Here is a 14,140-nt window from a genome sequence, read left to right as displayed (position 1 = left end):
CTGGTCATTTCTGGAGGCAGTCTCAGAGTCATGTCACTTAGAGCTGCTATCCCGTCGCTGTGGGCTTGGGACAGCTTTTTGGCCTCTTCCGGTACCATCAAGCTCTAGATTCTAACGAATTTATAGCACATTTCTGCCTTGCATGCTTGTCTCATTGGTTTGAAGTCGCACTTTCCAGTACACTTCAACATAATGTGTTTGCTTCCTCTCTGCATTTTTTTTTTTTTTTTTTTTCCAGACACTTAATCAGACTTTCTTTCCTGTTAATTTAGGAGCAAATTGTTGTTTGGTTTGTTGGTTTTGTTGGGTTTTTTTTTTAGCGAACTCTGCTTTTTCTGTTGACAGTGCTTAATGGAAAGCTTTATGGAGCACATTAATCTGTTGTATTAGTGGGTGTTGAGTCTGTAGATTTTCACTGCTTGAATTTGTGTGCATTGACATAAAGCCTGTAAGTCCTAACCACGTTGTTTGAGGTGCTATGCAAACACATGTCATGGAGACTGTCCCAGCCACAGAACACTTACCTACTCAGTGTTACGGTTTTACACATGTGAACCAAATTCTGATCTTCTGCACATGGCAAAAAGATTACATTGGCTGACTCTTAAGAACCATTGCGTGTCTCAGTTCATTGCATCCTAATTGACATTTGCAGTAAGACGTGCTATTTCCTTTCTTCTCAGGTAAGTAGCCAGGCATGATGCTTTCCTTTTGTGTTCCATTCACCCTGCCAGGACTGTTTTCCCTCCTCTTGCTTGGTAGTTTAGATGTTTGGGGCCATGTTTTGAACTTGACTTTTCTAAGTGCTTCTCCCTCCCTGTTTTGTTTTGCAGGCACTGGTTCGACTTCCTCCTCACATTTCACAGTGCGATGAAGTCTTCAGGTTCTTCGAGGCTCGCCCAGAAGACCTTAACCCTCCAAAAGAGTAAGTGCTCTGATGGATTTCCAGTGCTGCTCAGTTCATTTTGATTAGCTGGAAGGGAAAGTTAATTTGGTTTTATTACTGCTGTAGGTGTGGGAACGGATTTTGTAGCTTTCAAGCACTACCTAGAAAATGCCCAGCAATTACATACAATGATGTCGGTTGTGTGGAGGATAGGGGAGTCAAGCAACCCTCAGACACAATTTTCAGCCATCCTCTGCCCACCCTTGCATTGTTTCTTGCTGATAGTTCTAATGAGGGAGCCTCCCCTGGCTTGTGGTTTTTACCTGATAATTATCACCAGAGAGTCATTTAGTTTCCAAAAGCATTGGCTCAGCAGCAGGGGGAAATCCTGCCAGTAAGCACTTGGCTGTAATTACCAGCTGCTTCTTTAAAAGTACTCCTGCCCAGAGATACTTAGTTATCTGAAGGGAGCAAGATTGTGGTCCAGATGCAAAATTGGCTCTGGAGAGTCTATTCTTTCTAATCAGGAAGCCAAGAAAAGGCTGGGAAAAGAGTTCTCATTGAACATGAAACAGCATCGTAGCCTTTACCTTGGAGCAGACAGGCTGATTCATACTGATGCAGTCAGGGTTCAGAGGACTAATTTATCCAGGGAAAGTGTTGGCAGGAGGGTATTTACAAGCAACTGTGCTGCCTGGCCTGATATTTCCTTTTCTCCTTCATCCCGAACAGGATATATTTTATTGTGCTCCGCAATAAGATTTTGACTTGGTCCCATTGTGTTTTGTGCTGCTTTGTTGCATGATTTGAAACTCAATTATAGGTTCTGTTACCGTAATACGCTTTCTCCAACATTTGCACAGGCCATTGGGTAAGGGGAAATGGATGTAAGTCTTCTTGGCTTTTGGGTACTTCAGCACGTGCAGACCTGTGTTAGCAGAAACATTTGTATTGACTTCAGCTGTCTGTTCCCATGATGGTGCAGAGGAGAGAAACTTTGCTGTTTGATTTCCCAAACTTTGTCTCTTGCACAGACGTGGTTTTATACAAGGGCATGTATTAGCATTTGTACTAAATACACACTGCTAGCATAGCTGAGACCAAAGCCTTTTCTGTTTTTTGAATGAGAAAAAGAGTAGTTTTTAAATCAAAGGTCTGAAAGAAGCTACTTTTGTTTTTTTTTCTAGCCAGCCTTGTTTTATAAAAATGTCTAGGGTGAATAAATACAGTTGCATGTTCATTGTTGAACACATATTGCAAACTTTTGAAACCATTGAAATCATTGCCGCAGGATATGCCTACACTCAGACCTGCTGACCATCACATTTTCCATGTGGGGTCTGTGAGAAGGTTTGCAAACTTTGCTTGAACCCACAACACCCCTCTGACACAAGCAGATATCCCCACGTGCCAAGCAGAAAGAGACACTCAGAAGTGAGGTTCCCAGGGATCTCAACTGGACATGGGGGTCTGCTTTAAATGCTGTTTTACACTCCTGTCTGCTTTCTGTACTGATACAGACCCTATGGGATTAGGCCTGAGTGACTGGACTTCAGCAAGGCAGGGAATGGGGACCAAGGCCCCCCCCTGGGCTGGCTCTACCCATTACAGCCGCCTTTCTCTTTTGCCTCCTACAAGTTGTTGAGGGCCTTTTGCTGAGCTCCCTGCTTGACAGCGTTGCAGCAATTTTCAAGTTATCCATTTGCTCCCCCCCCAACCAAAAAAGACTAAATTTTTTCAGCCCAAGCCTTGCATCTTATTCCAACCTAGTAATAAGTGTGATTTATTTCTCTGGAAAATGTAGAGCAATAACCTGATTAAATCTCACTTCACTAATGTCTGCAAGACATTAATCTAGCTGGGTTTAAACAAATCCTACCTCGTCTTCTGTAAGCAAACAGATCTTAGGGAAGGTGTCTAAGGTTTCTGCTGGGAGCGCTTCACAAAAGATGTATTGTTGAATCTGAAGATTAGTCTCTACAAAAAGATGATGCAAAAGCCAACAGAAACATCTTAGTGTTTTTCTTCTGTGAACTGAGGGGGGAGGGAGGAGATCTAGGGCTCACTGGACCACTGTGTAGGGTCCAGGGGAAGGACACCTCCAGGGCGATTCTCAGCCTCAGCAGCCGCTGCGGGAAGGAACACGATCAGCCAGAGAAATCCCCGATTCATTCCCTCAGTTTGCTACTCTGTCAAGCCCCTCCAGAAATAGTGAGCCAGTGGTGCCCAAGCCCTGTGAATTCAGTCTTCCCTGGACCTCATGGTCCATCATTCATCTCACTGGGGCTGGTAGGGGTGTAGCCTCGGGGCAGGATCTAGTCTAATTATTTTAGCTATTTCTTCAGCTGCTTCTTCTTTTAGCCCTCAATGCAGAGGTGGTTCGTATATTGATACATCAGCATAGACATGGCATTCAACGGTCTGGGTTAAAGGAGAATAAACATTGCCATACGAGGGACTCAGCCGCCAAGGGATGGCAGAATGGAGTTGCTTGTGCTGCTTCTGTCTGTGCACAATGAAATGATCCTTAGTGTCATGATCACCTGCTGTTTTTCTGCAGCAGATCAGCCTCATAACACAAAGCCTGAGCTAGAGTTTAATTAACTAATTTTTGGGAGTGTAGTCTTAATCTCATGTGCATTTGGGTTGTTGAGCCAAGAGAGCCCATCGAGTTATTGCATGTCCACAGAGCAGTGACGGAGCATGTGCTCCCAGCCAGAAAAACATGGAAGCTTAAACTTGGAGGGAGGAAACACAAAAACTTGCAGCTGGGATGTACGGAGAGGTGTCCACACCCTTAATTGCTGAGCCATGACTCACGATGATGCACATGCAGTAATTTATGTATTATTCAGTAATTTAGCTGCAAAGCTGTGCCCTTCACTTCTGTTCCTATTGTCCTGAAAGAAACCAACATTTCCCTGTAGTCCCTTAGGCACTTTCACAAATCTGTTCCTGGCTTCTTCCTTATAATCTTCATCCGCCCTACCCTTGCCTCCTCCCTGCTTCTGTGTACTGTCCTCTCTGGGTTATGCCATGTTTGGCTTTCAGGCTGCTCCCTACAGGGTCATTTCCTATTGCTGCTGTGCTCTGCTTGCCTGCAGTGCTGAGCAGCATGCAATCCAGCTATAATAAAAGCTGGGCTTTCCCCACACTGCTATAATCCAGCCAATTTGTTCGGTTGGATTCCCAGTTTAGGTTTTCTGTTTCCTGTTTTGGTGATGGTCCAGGCTTTTGAGTTCTGTGACAATAGGCAGAAAGTATTCCTTTCAGCTTCATTAAACCTCTTCAGGGTACAGCAGCTTATGGGCAGATAGCTGGAGAGAAGTGCCTCAAGAAACTGCAGCATTTGAACTGGCAGACAGTTTCCTCTGAGTCTGCTCCTGCCGGTGGAGCTAGCTCCAGGTCAGAGAGTTCCCAACAGCAGGTTTCCTTCATACTGCATGGGAGAGACCATAGGAGGACACTAAATCCCTCCGTGGGATAGTCTGGGAGCTCTCTCAGACGGTTTCACGTGGTGAAAGCATGGCCTTTGCAAGGGAGCGGCATGTGCTGGGGACACTGATGTGCAAGGCAGGGTTTGGAGCTCCAGTGCCAGTGTTCCCAGGGCAGCTGCTTCTGCTGTTCGTGCCCTGCTCTGCTGATGAGCTGCAGAGAAAGCAAGCTTCAAACCATCAACTCTGGTACAGGAGGAGCAGTTTTCAACAGCTTAGGTTTGTAATATGTGAAATGTTAATGTTTGCGCCAATGCATATATGTACAGGTAAATGGCTGGGCTCGGTCTTTTGCCATGCCCATGTAAGGACCAGATCCTGCATTGCTATGGGAAAAGATACTGTAAGGTAAGAAGGAAATGCATTTTTATTTATCCATTATTCCAAGTTAAAACACCATGTCACAGAAAGCCATTCATTTACTGGATACTTCTGTTAATAATTATAATTACTGATAACTAAGCCAGAGGGGGATTAATTTCAGACTTCTACTGGGGATTTAAATTCAAGGCTGAGGTCAGGCCAGGGCTCATAGTCAACACACTAAATCTCAGAAACCATTTTTTAGTGATTCTTTTTTACTAGAAATAACAGAAATACCCAAAGAGTAAGATTAATCAATTAGACATTGCACATGGTCCACTGCTTTTAGGGCTTTTTTTGCAGTTAGGTTCAAAATATCACAGCCAGACCACTCATGTGAGAGTTCACTTTTTCTTTCTGGGTCTAGAACCAGTCTAGAAAGTGGATCAAGAGCCAAGGATTCAGTTCTTCAGTACTCCCCCTGAAGAAATGCATGCAGGCTCAAACAATATTTCTGTTTAAACCACCACTAATAACATTAACAACTGAATTTAAAGCAGTGCCCAGTATCTGAGAGTACTTTTCCTTTAAGAGTCATAAACCGATTTTTAAACAATATGCAAATCCAGGAAAACTAGGGAACTTATTAGGTATACAACGTAGTATTATGAGGGTTGATGCAGAATATAGACATAATGCTGAAGGTGCATTTACTGAAGAACAGAAATCCTTTATTGTGGTCTGTAGCCATGAGCTTTACTGATTGTATCTATCACATAAATACTGGTGTAATACTCAGATACTCAGATGCTAGGCAGCCACTGTAAAATGGAAGCTGGATTCTCCCTTTATTCTCCACATGTTAACAAAATTCTGATAAAGAAAGTGGTAGGAAGTTGCCAGGGTAATTCAGTGACCATGTTAAGGAAGCATGCTTTAGTTAATGGGTCTACCAGTGCTAAAGCACAGTTCCCTAATACGCTTTTTCTATCATATGCATGACTCTGTTTACGTACAACTATTTCTGTTTCCCAAATGTAGTCTGATCTGTCCTGCAATAACAATTCCGTTGCCTATTGGTAGAGGAGGAAATTTTTTAATCTGTAAAATATCTATATTTATTCTGATTTGTTTGATATTATGCAAATACTTTCTCTTATATTTCATCCCTTTAGAATTGTGTTTCCCAACAGGTAAGATAGGTGAGTCTCCAAGCAGATGCACTATGAGGGAGCTGTCATTCTTTTTTTTTTTTTTTTTTTTGTGGTTGCTCTTTGTTACAGGGCTTACAGTACAGATAATTTGCATATCATTTAGGAATGCGGTCAGCACCATTTTTACGGCAGTCGATGTTACAGTCTGCACTTGGCAGTGGTATTGTGTCTGCTCAATGCATGTATTTTATTAGGGAAATTCATTCCACTTAAGAGATGTAGAATGGAAATTAATTTCCGTAAGAAATGCAAAATCAGAAAAAGTTTTATTTTTATGTGATTTATCAGCTGGGAAGTAAATTGTAAAACACAGAGCAGGAAAAGCTCTGAATAGACATGGTGGCAGGATAAGTCAGTTAAAACCCACTGTTCTGAAGGGAAGAAAAAGTTAATATTTTCAAAGAATTACTTAATCACCTTCACTGAGGTTTAGGTAGCTAAGGATGCAATAACCTGTTAGGGCTGAGTTTGCCAGGAGCCTTGCTTGGCTACTCCTAATTAGTCATCCAGCTCTCACTGATTTCAGTGGGAATTAGGTGCCATGGCTCTTTGAGCATTTGAGTGCAGTACAGCACCTGTATTTTCTTTTTCAAACATGCCTGCTCTAGGGCTGTATTTACTAGAAATAATTGGCCTCTCAACACCTAAATTTGTTGTGAAAGTGGTTTTTCAGCTTCTAAGTCATAGAAGTGCTTTACAGTATCCTGCTCATAGTGTGGGACTATCATTAATCTGTGGCTGAGAGGTCAGGCAGCCGTGTGCCCCAGAACTAGAGGAGTGAAGTGTGGCTGATTCCCGTTGTGCCCCCTCTGACCCGGAGAGCTGGAGCTCAGCCTCTGGGTCCCAGCCATTGTCAGATGGCGCTCCAGATACCCCGACAGTGTACACTGCCTTTCATCAATGCTTATTATCATGATCTTTGGGAAGGTCTCGCTTGGAGATTGTTATCTTAAATAAACTAAGCCAATTCATGGATGGAGGAGTCTCTAGGAATGGAAGAAAAGGAAATTACAGATGCATTATTTGTCCTCTTCTTTAGTTTCACATGGGACTTTCCCTTTTGTTTGCAACGTATAAACAATTTGGGGGATATTGAAATTTGCTACTGGCTGCAGCGTTGGTGGATACCAGCATATAGTTCAGCCTTCCTGAGAGAAGATTTGAATCTTTTTGCTACTCATCCAGAAAATGAAAAAAGAAATTATATGTAGATAAATATCAAACAAACCTGGGGGAAAACAGAAAGCATGTTAAATGAAATAGGTTCAGCAACCGCAAAAAAAGATGTAGAAGAATGGCTGTTGGAACATCATATGTTACTGCTGTTACCGTACGGCAAGAGCTTTTATTCCTTGCCTTGCATATCACATTTGGGTTTGCTTGTGCTTTGTAGGTCTGACTGTGAAAGGACACGGGGCTGAGAGAAGCAAAGATAGTTTAATGTACTGACACTTGGCACTGTTGGCCAAGTGTACAGAAATAGCTTTTGCCGGGATTGGTTATGAGCACGCTGCAGAGCTTAAAAATGGCATGCTGTCACAGGATATAAGAATAACCAGACTTACCTGAAATCCATCTGAATGTGACCAAGATCAGAGCCTTGCCATCACGCTGCTGCTTTAGCAGTGGCACCGGACACTGCCTTGCTGGGCCCAAACACAACAGTAGTGTCAGTGCTAGGAAAAGTTTAATGCTTATGAGCACAAGTTCAAGACTTTTTTTTTCTTTCTTTCTCTGTAGAAGAGTTGGGACTGAAAAGGTATTTTGAAATGCAGAGATGTTGCCTTTAGAAAAATTAAATGCCAGGCCTGTTGGCTCAAGGGCCTTTTTCCTGTCCACTAATTTTTGTTCATATCCTAAAGGAACAATCACTGCTGATAATTTGCCAATATCTATTTTGTAGATTAGAAGTAATAGTTTGCTTAATGTTTAACTTGACCCATAAAATTCCTTCCTTCTGGAGAAGTTTAGTGGTTAATGCAGGGTATTGAGAGATCTGCTCCTTACTGTCTCATTGATTTATTTTGTGGTGTTGGAAAGGCCTCTTACATCTCCTGGCTGTATCTGCAGTATGATTGCAGAGGTGTGGTTTCAAGAGATTTGCTAAGAGGATTTGATTCTGGTGCAGAGACCCTGTTCCTTCCATAATATAAGTCTAGAAATGACCAGTTAGAAAAAGAATTTGTTTTTAAAATCATCAGTCAGCGTTGGAAGAAACATTGCTTCCAAAAATCTGTCAGGAAAGCCTGTTCTGCTGGTGCTTCTATATGCAAAACCAGCTAGGTAGTCAAAAGAACAAATTTATTCATCTGGCTGTGGGTGAAACCTGGTCTAATGAGTGAGGATTGGAGCAGAACCAAAATAACTGGATTCAGTGGTTATCAAGCTTGTTGTGAAGGATTTGAGGCATCCATTATCCTTGCACCCTCATTTCTAGAAACATTTGGCTCAGTGCCACAGGATCTTCTGAGAGTCTCTGCTTAAAGACTGGGAATGCTTAGTTTGACACCCCAGAATAGGGGCAGCCCATAGGGTTGAATCGCCCATGCTGGTAAACACAAAAGACATCTTTAGGTCCATGAAAAAGAGAAGCATCCAGTCCTGCTGTGCTTTGTGGATAAGCCTGGAACTGGGGAGAGGAAGAGGGATGGGGACTTCCTCTTCTTATCTGGATTTTTTGTTCTGGAGAGCCCCTGCTAGCAGGTTAATTGAACGCACTGAGATATCTGTCACCGTTGGCTCATGACCTGCCAGGCAGAAGGAGATGGGGTGGACTCTTGTTTTCACTAACATGACAGAAATGAATATAGCGTGTCTTGTCCTCTGTGTGTCATGTCTCTGAAAAACAAGAATAGACAGCTTATGTTGCAAATATAATTATATAATGCAGCTTGTCATTGCTATGTCTATATTTAATATGGTCACACTGTTGTTTAATTAAGATCTTTTTCCACTCTGAAGAGGAGGGTACTAGGGCTAAACATGCTCAATGGGGTGTTTTCTGCCAGGGTGATAAATTATCCCCCAGTGCTGCCTGGGGTCAGACAGGACTTCAACTTTTCAGAGCTCTGTGCTTCCTATTGTTGATCACTATGTAATTTTGACTTTGCTTATCTGGAGAGTCCCTTTATTTTTAATGCTGTTGAGGATCAGTAGCCTTGCTGGTTATAAAAAGAGCATTTTTCCCATGTACATGTGCCTAGTGCAAACCTATATGCGATTCTGAACTGGTTGGGGACAAGGTAAGACATCCCATTGCATTTGATATGGTTTTACTGCAAGGGAAGGCATTGTTTAAAATGTGTTTTAATGCTGTTGACTACAAGCCAGGTGGAACTGACATCTCACACTTAAGGTGGAGCATCTCTGTCTAAACACTTGGAAGTAGAGGTGATGTTCCTCAGTAAACAGGACTTTGAACTCCGAGAGTCCCTTAGCATCCAGCAGTTGCCACTGAAGAGAGAAGAGGAAGCCTTAGCAATCAAAAAGTTTACCTGAACAACAGGTAAAGCAAGCCAAGTCTCTCTGGAGAGTCACAGCCTCCTGCTTTGACTTAGGAGGAGAGCTGGGCTTCCTTTCTAGCTTTCTGTATCATAACAGCATGTTAGAGAATTACTTTTCAGTGCACCTGGCTTCATCTGTTCACCCCATGCCACCAAAGGATTTGCGCTGGAAATCAATTCCATTATATACACAGGGCTTGGTGTTTGGTGTCCACAGTTTTGCATTCAGCTCCCAGTGCTGTTACTGTTTAAAATCTTGCTTGTAGCAGGCCTGGAAAGAAAAAACATTTGTGGTAGTAGGGAATTGTCCCCTGGCGTGCTGCATGTGTCCAAGATGATCAGTTTTGCTCTGTCCTTCTGTCTCTTGAGGAATGGGGTGCCTTCTTTAGGGCTTAACTTTATAAAAAATACCAGACCTCAAGTGTCTCTGGCTGTAGGAGACAGAGTGATCTATTGGTAGATTCATTTCCACCCTTTCCATCTTCTTGACTGGTCTGCAGCTGACCGTCTTTCATGCGTGCTGTTCCCAGAAACACAAGCAGAGGATCAAATAACAACATGTTTTGACTCCAAACTCTGGAGTGACTTATCATGTTATCAAAGCTTTTGATTTAATTGAAATTTCACAGATAACCCTAGACCTGCTTTTAAGTGCAGACTCAAGTGCAGTGGGAATTCAATTAAAACCCTCCCCCTGCCTTTTAATGCTTGCATTTTGTTTGGGAGGTTTATGGAAGGGATTTGCTACTGCTTATCTCTAGCTCGAGCTGTGTGTCTGGGTTCAAAGATACCCTTTGTCTTTGGGCCACTTTCTTTTTCCAGTTATGCCAGAGTTTGATTGGAACAACCCTGCTGACAGTAATGGACTACTCGAGATTTACACTGATGTAAGGATTGCAGAATTTATTGTGTTAAAAGTAGAATTCCTTCCTTGTTTCCATTCACATCTCTTAAAACAACTGGCCTAAGCTCAGGAAAGATGTTCGTTTAAACAGACCTTGGATATATTCTGAATAGAGGATTGACTGTGGCTTTGCAATACTTTAGTCTAATCTAATAAATGCTGGATCCTTGCAAGCTGTATTTGCTTCCCAACTCCAAGGCGTTTTAATAGCCACTCCAGCAATGCTGACTGCAGTGCACTGTGGTGAACCTCAGAACATTGTATATGTCTGATTACATTTGCTTTCAATTATAGTCTTGTGGGTTTGAAAAATCAGAGCAGTTCAGGCTCATTTGGGAACCACCGCAAAAAATCACTAGTAACCTGAGATACCTAGTGCTTTAAAATATAAAAGAAGAAGAAAATGTTGAATGTTGGGGGTCAAAAAATGTCTATTTTGCTTTATGAGAAGAGACCCATTGCAACAACTGTGGGGTTAGGACAGCAGGGGCACCATATCTAACAGATAGAGCTTTTCCTTTCCTATCCAAGCATGCTGGGAATGAAGTGTGAATGACTCATACCAGAGACAGCATTCATCAGAGATTTGAAGCTGTCCTGGTTCACTAGTAAATTAGCAATGTTGCCATCTTTGCTGCTCCCTGTTGGACAGGTTGCTGGTCTCAGTCCTTTTTCTAATGATTAGAACCTCACCAATGTTGTCCTCTCTTGTCACAGGGGAGCTGTAGAGTTCTTGAGGATGTTAAGATTGTATTAATCTTCTTATTTCCATCAAAATGCAGTATTTTGAGGAGGTGTTGGTTAGCCTCTAAATCTGGCCAAAAGAAGAGCTTTTTTTTCATGCAAATGTTTTACCAAAAGTGAATCCCTAGGTTTCTGTTGAAAAGTGGTCCCAAAACCCAGAATTTAGATAGTTTTTATCAGCCCTAATGAGCAGCGGGATGGCTGTAGAGTGAACAGGCATGTACAGAGACATCCAGCAGATGACTTTGCAAGTGACCCCTTCTGCAATGGCATTCAGGTCTCTGGGTGCTGCGTGCCTGGGACTGATCTGTCATTCACAGTACTGTAGTGTGTCTGGTCCTGCCTACTAAATGCCTCACTCTTCCAGCAGGCAACTCCGGGAGAGCATCAGTCACGTAGCCTATCCCTTTCTCCCCTGCCAGCATCTGGCAAACAAAGAAAGGGCTCATGAACACATTAAAGAGCAAGCCCTGGTGCAACACTTGTTTAGGGCGTTACAAATATTTGCTGAGTAAAAGAGGAGCGGGAAGGTTTTCACTGTGAAAAAGCCCAGCCAGAGGACTGTGATGCCAGCAGTGGCACAGTGAATTTTCACCTCAGGTGATGAGAATGATTTCAACTACTCTGAACTTAGGACCAGAAGGTAGGGTGGTATAAGGCTGTCATCAACCCCCTGAGAATACAGGCAAGTGCCAGCAAGGTATGCATCCTGAGTAAGTGGGGTAGCGTTTACTCTATAGTGGGGACCAGTACATATTGCCAGTGTTCTGCATTTCTTCCTATAGGATGGAACACCTTAGCAATACAGCTCCCAAATTTGGGAAAGCATGTGGGTAACAGAACGGAGTTCTTTCCTTTTTGTGGTCCCAATAATAAGGTTCTTCAGCTTGCACATGACCTCTGCAGTCTCTGTAGCTGGTAACCTGGGTGCTGAGGCATCTTGCTGGGTCTCGATTCAATCCTTCACCCCCATACATAACTTTATAGTGAAGCTAAGGGCCAGCCGCAACTGGAGAAAGTTGCAAGAGTCATTCACATCCCTGCAAACAGCTTTAAACTCTTCTAGCAAGAGGTCAGTGGAAAAGTATCTTATTGTTTGCCGGGTTGTCTCAATGCACAAAGCAGGGCTCTGTTGAACGCGCACTAACAATGTTATTAATGTTCATGATGCATCAGTGTCATCCCCTGGGGGGAGGAGGAACCCAGAGCGGCTGAATTGCACAGGCCATACCAGCTAATGAGATGCTCTTGTTGCCAGACCTGACAAATAAGCTTCTGTTAATCTTCATTGTTACCGTTTTCATGCTCATCTGTGTGTTTGGGAGGGGGTGGTTTTACGAATGCCTGGCTGAGGGATGGCAGGGTGACCCACACTAGCTAGTGAGCAGGCTCCGAAGGTGAGCTGGGACTTTAAGAAGAGGCAGACATTCAGCAGAGGAAAAAGCCTTGAATCCTTTCAATAAAGTAGTATGTTGGAGTGAGTAGTTGCAAGAAGTAGGAGTTCTGCAGAGGACGAAGATAAAAGGAGGCTTTCAGGCAGGAGAGAGGATTCCTGCCTTTTCCAGATGTAGCATTTGCATTTGGAGAAGGAGAACTGCCAAAAGGCCAGGCTGATGAAGGATGCTTTGTGGTGCTTCCAGCCTATGAAAAAATGCAGTACTTCGGAAGTTAGGTGCTTTTGGATTATTAGGCAAGGGATGAAATAGGCATCGTAAGAGGAGTCACATTCCCCCTCTTCTTATGAAGGACTGGTCTCCAGTGCATTATAGAATTACTACCTTTTTTTCTTCCCTTTTTTGTCTATTTTCTCTTAAGGCTTTTTAAAAAATACACTCTTGCCTCAATCATTCAGCATCCTCATAAATCAGAAAATTTTGTCTGTGCGGATTTATGACACATGGTTTATATTTAATTTTTTTGTTGACAGGCATATAAACTACTGAGCCCTGGTTTACTGTCCAATAAGTCCTGGTCCCTGGCAGGATAAATAGTGTTTTTGAGAGAAGATTGAATTAGTATCAGCAAACAGAATTTTTGGCTTTAACAAGTAAATGTTGCTTTCTGTCATGATTTTGTCTGTTCTAATATATGCTCAGAAAATCTCCAATCTTATCTCCATTTCAGATACATTCAGTTCAGATATGCTCACATGCCAGGGAACTGTATAAGTAGAAGAAGTGACTATCAGTTTAAGAGCACTGACCCAAACCAGACCATTTAACAGCTTGGGGCTCTCATGGTTCTTTACAGGTTTCCTGAAGAAGCTTTGCTAGTTGTGTCCGCTATTTCTTATAAGGCTTTATTTTAAAAATATCAAAGCAAATTTCTGATTTTAAGTGAAGTAGGACACAGCTTTACAGAGGCACATGTCAAAAACGTTTTACCTCCCGAGTAGTGCAGCTAGATAATGTTCAACTTTCTGCCTGCCTCATGCTGAGTGGCTGTCCTCTTCCAAACATTTATGCACGTGGGTAGTTTTCTACACAGTGAATAACTGTATTGAATTCAATGGGAGCACACGTGCACCCAAAGTTATTTGTGTGTGTATTCATGTATATGTTTGTTTGATGGGAATGAAAAATTCTGGAGAGGGCTGGGATATAAAGGAGGTTTATTCATTAGTGACCCCCTCTGAAAATCATGTTAACTCTTCTCTTTTGCCTAGAGATGGACATGTATGGAGTATGTGCACACAGGCTTTGGGGCCAACACAACAAATTTAACTTGAATTAAGTCACGAGTTTTCAAGGGATGAGGGTAGGTAACATCTGTCCTCAGAGACTCCTAAACACAGATGTCCCACAGCAAAACCAGTGGAGAGGCTCAACTGGCATGAACATTTAGAGATTTTATATAGCAGATAACGTGTGTGCCCTGAATGCTCTTTTTATGCATTTTTTAAAAACTAATATTTCATAAAGAAAACCAGAAAGGGCCTGAAAGCAACTTAGGTATGTATCTTCATCTGTATCTTTGAGGGGACCTTTTAGTTGTGTAGCTGTAAAATTGGAGCACCAATACAGTCTCCATAAGGGAATGCAGCTGCTCTGAGGCAAAGCAATAAGCACAAGGCTATGCAGAATACCTTTCTG

The 14,140-nt window shown here is 42.6% G+C and overlaps 1 protein-coding gene across 4 annotated transcripts in view; it reads left to right on the top strand.

Moving 5' to 3' along the window:
- SH3PXD2A (SH3 and PX domains 2A) overlaps positions 1 to 14,140 on the top strand; it is a 267,794-nt gene that overhangs the window by 116,773 nt on the left and 136,881 nt on the right. For all 4 annotated transcript variants that reach the window (XM_074907667.1, XM_074907668.1, XM_074907666.1 and 1 more), the window contains exon 5: positions 834 to 925. In XM_074907667.1, coding sequence (XP_074763768.1) covers positions 834 to 925 — 92 coding nt within the window. The remainder of the gene's footprint in view (positions 1 to 833; positions 926 to 14,140) is intronic.

This window comes from Athene noctua, chromosome 5 (genome assembly GCF_965140245.1).
Source record: "Athene noctua chromosome 5, bAthNoc1.hap1.1, whole genome shotgun sequence".
In the NCBI taxonomy this organism is placed as follows: Eukaryota; Metazoa; Chordata; class Aves; order Strigiformes; family Strigidae; genus Athene; species Athene noctua.
The sequence above is the reverse complement of the archived record's forward strand: the minus strand, read 5'-3'. Positions and strand labels throughout refer to the sequence as shown.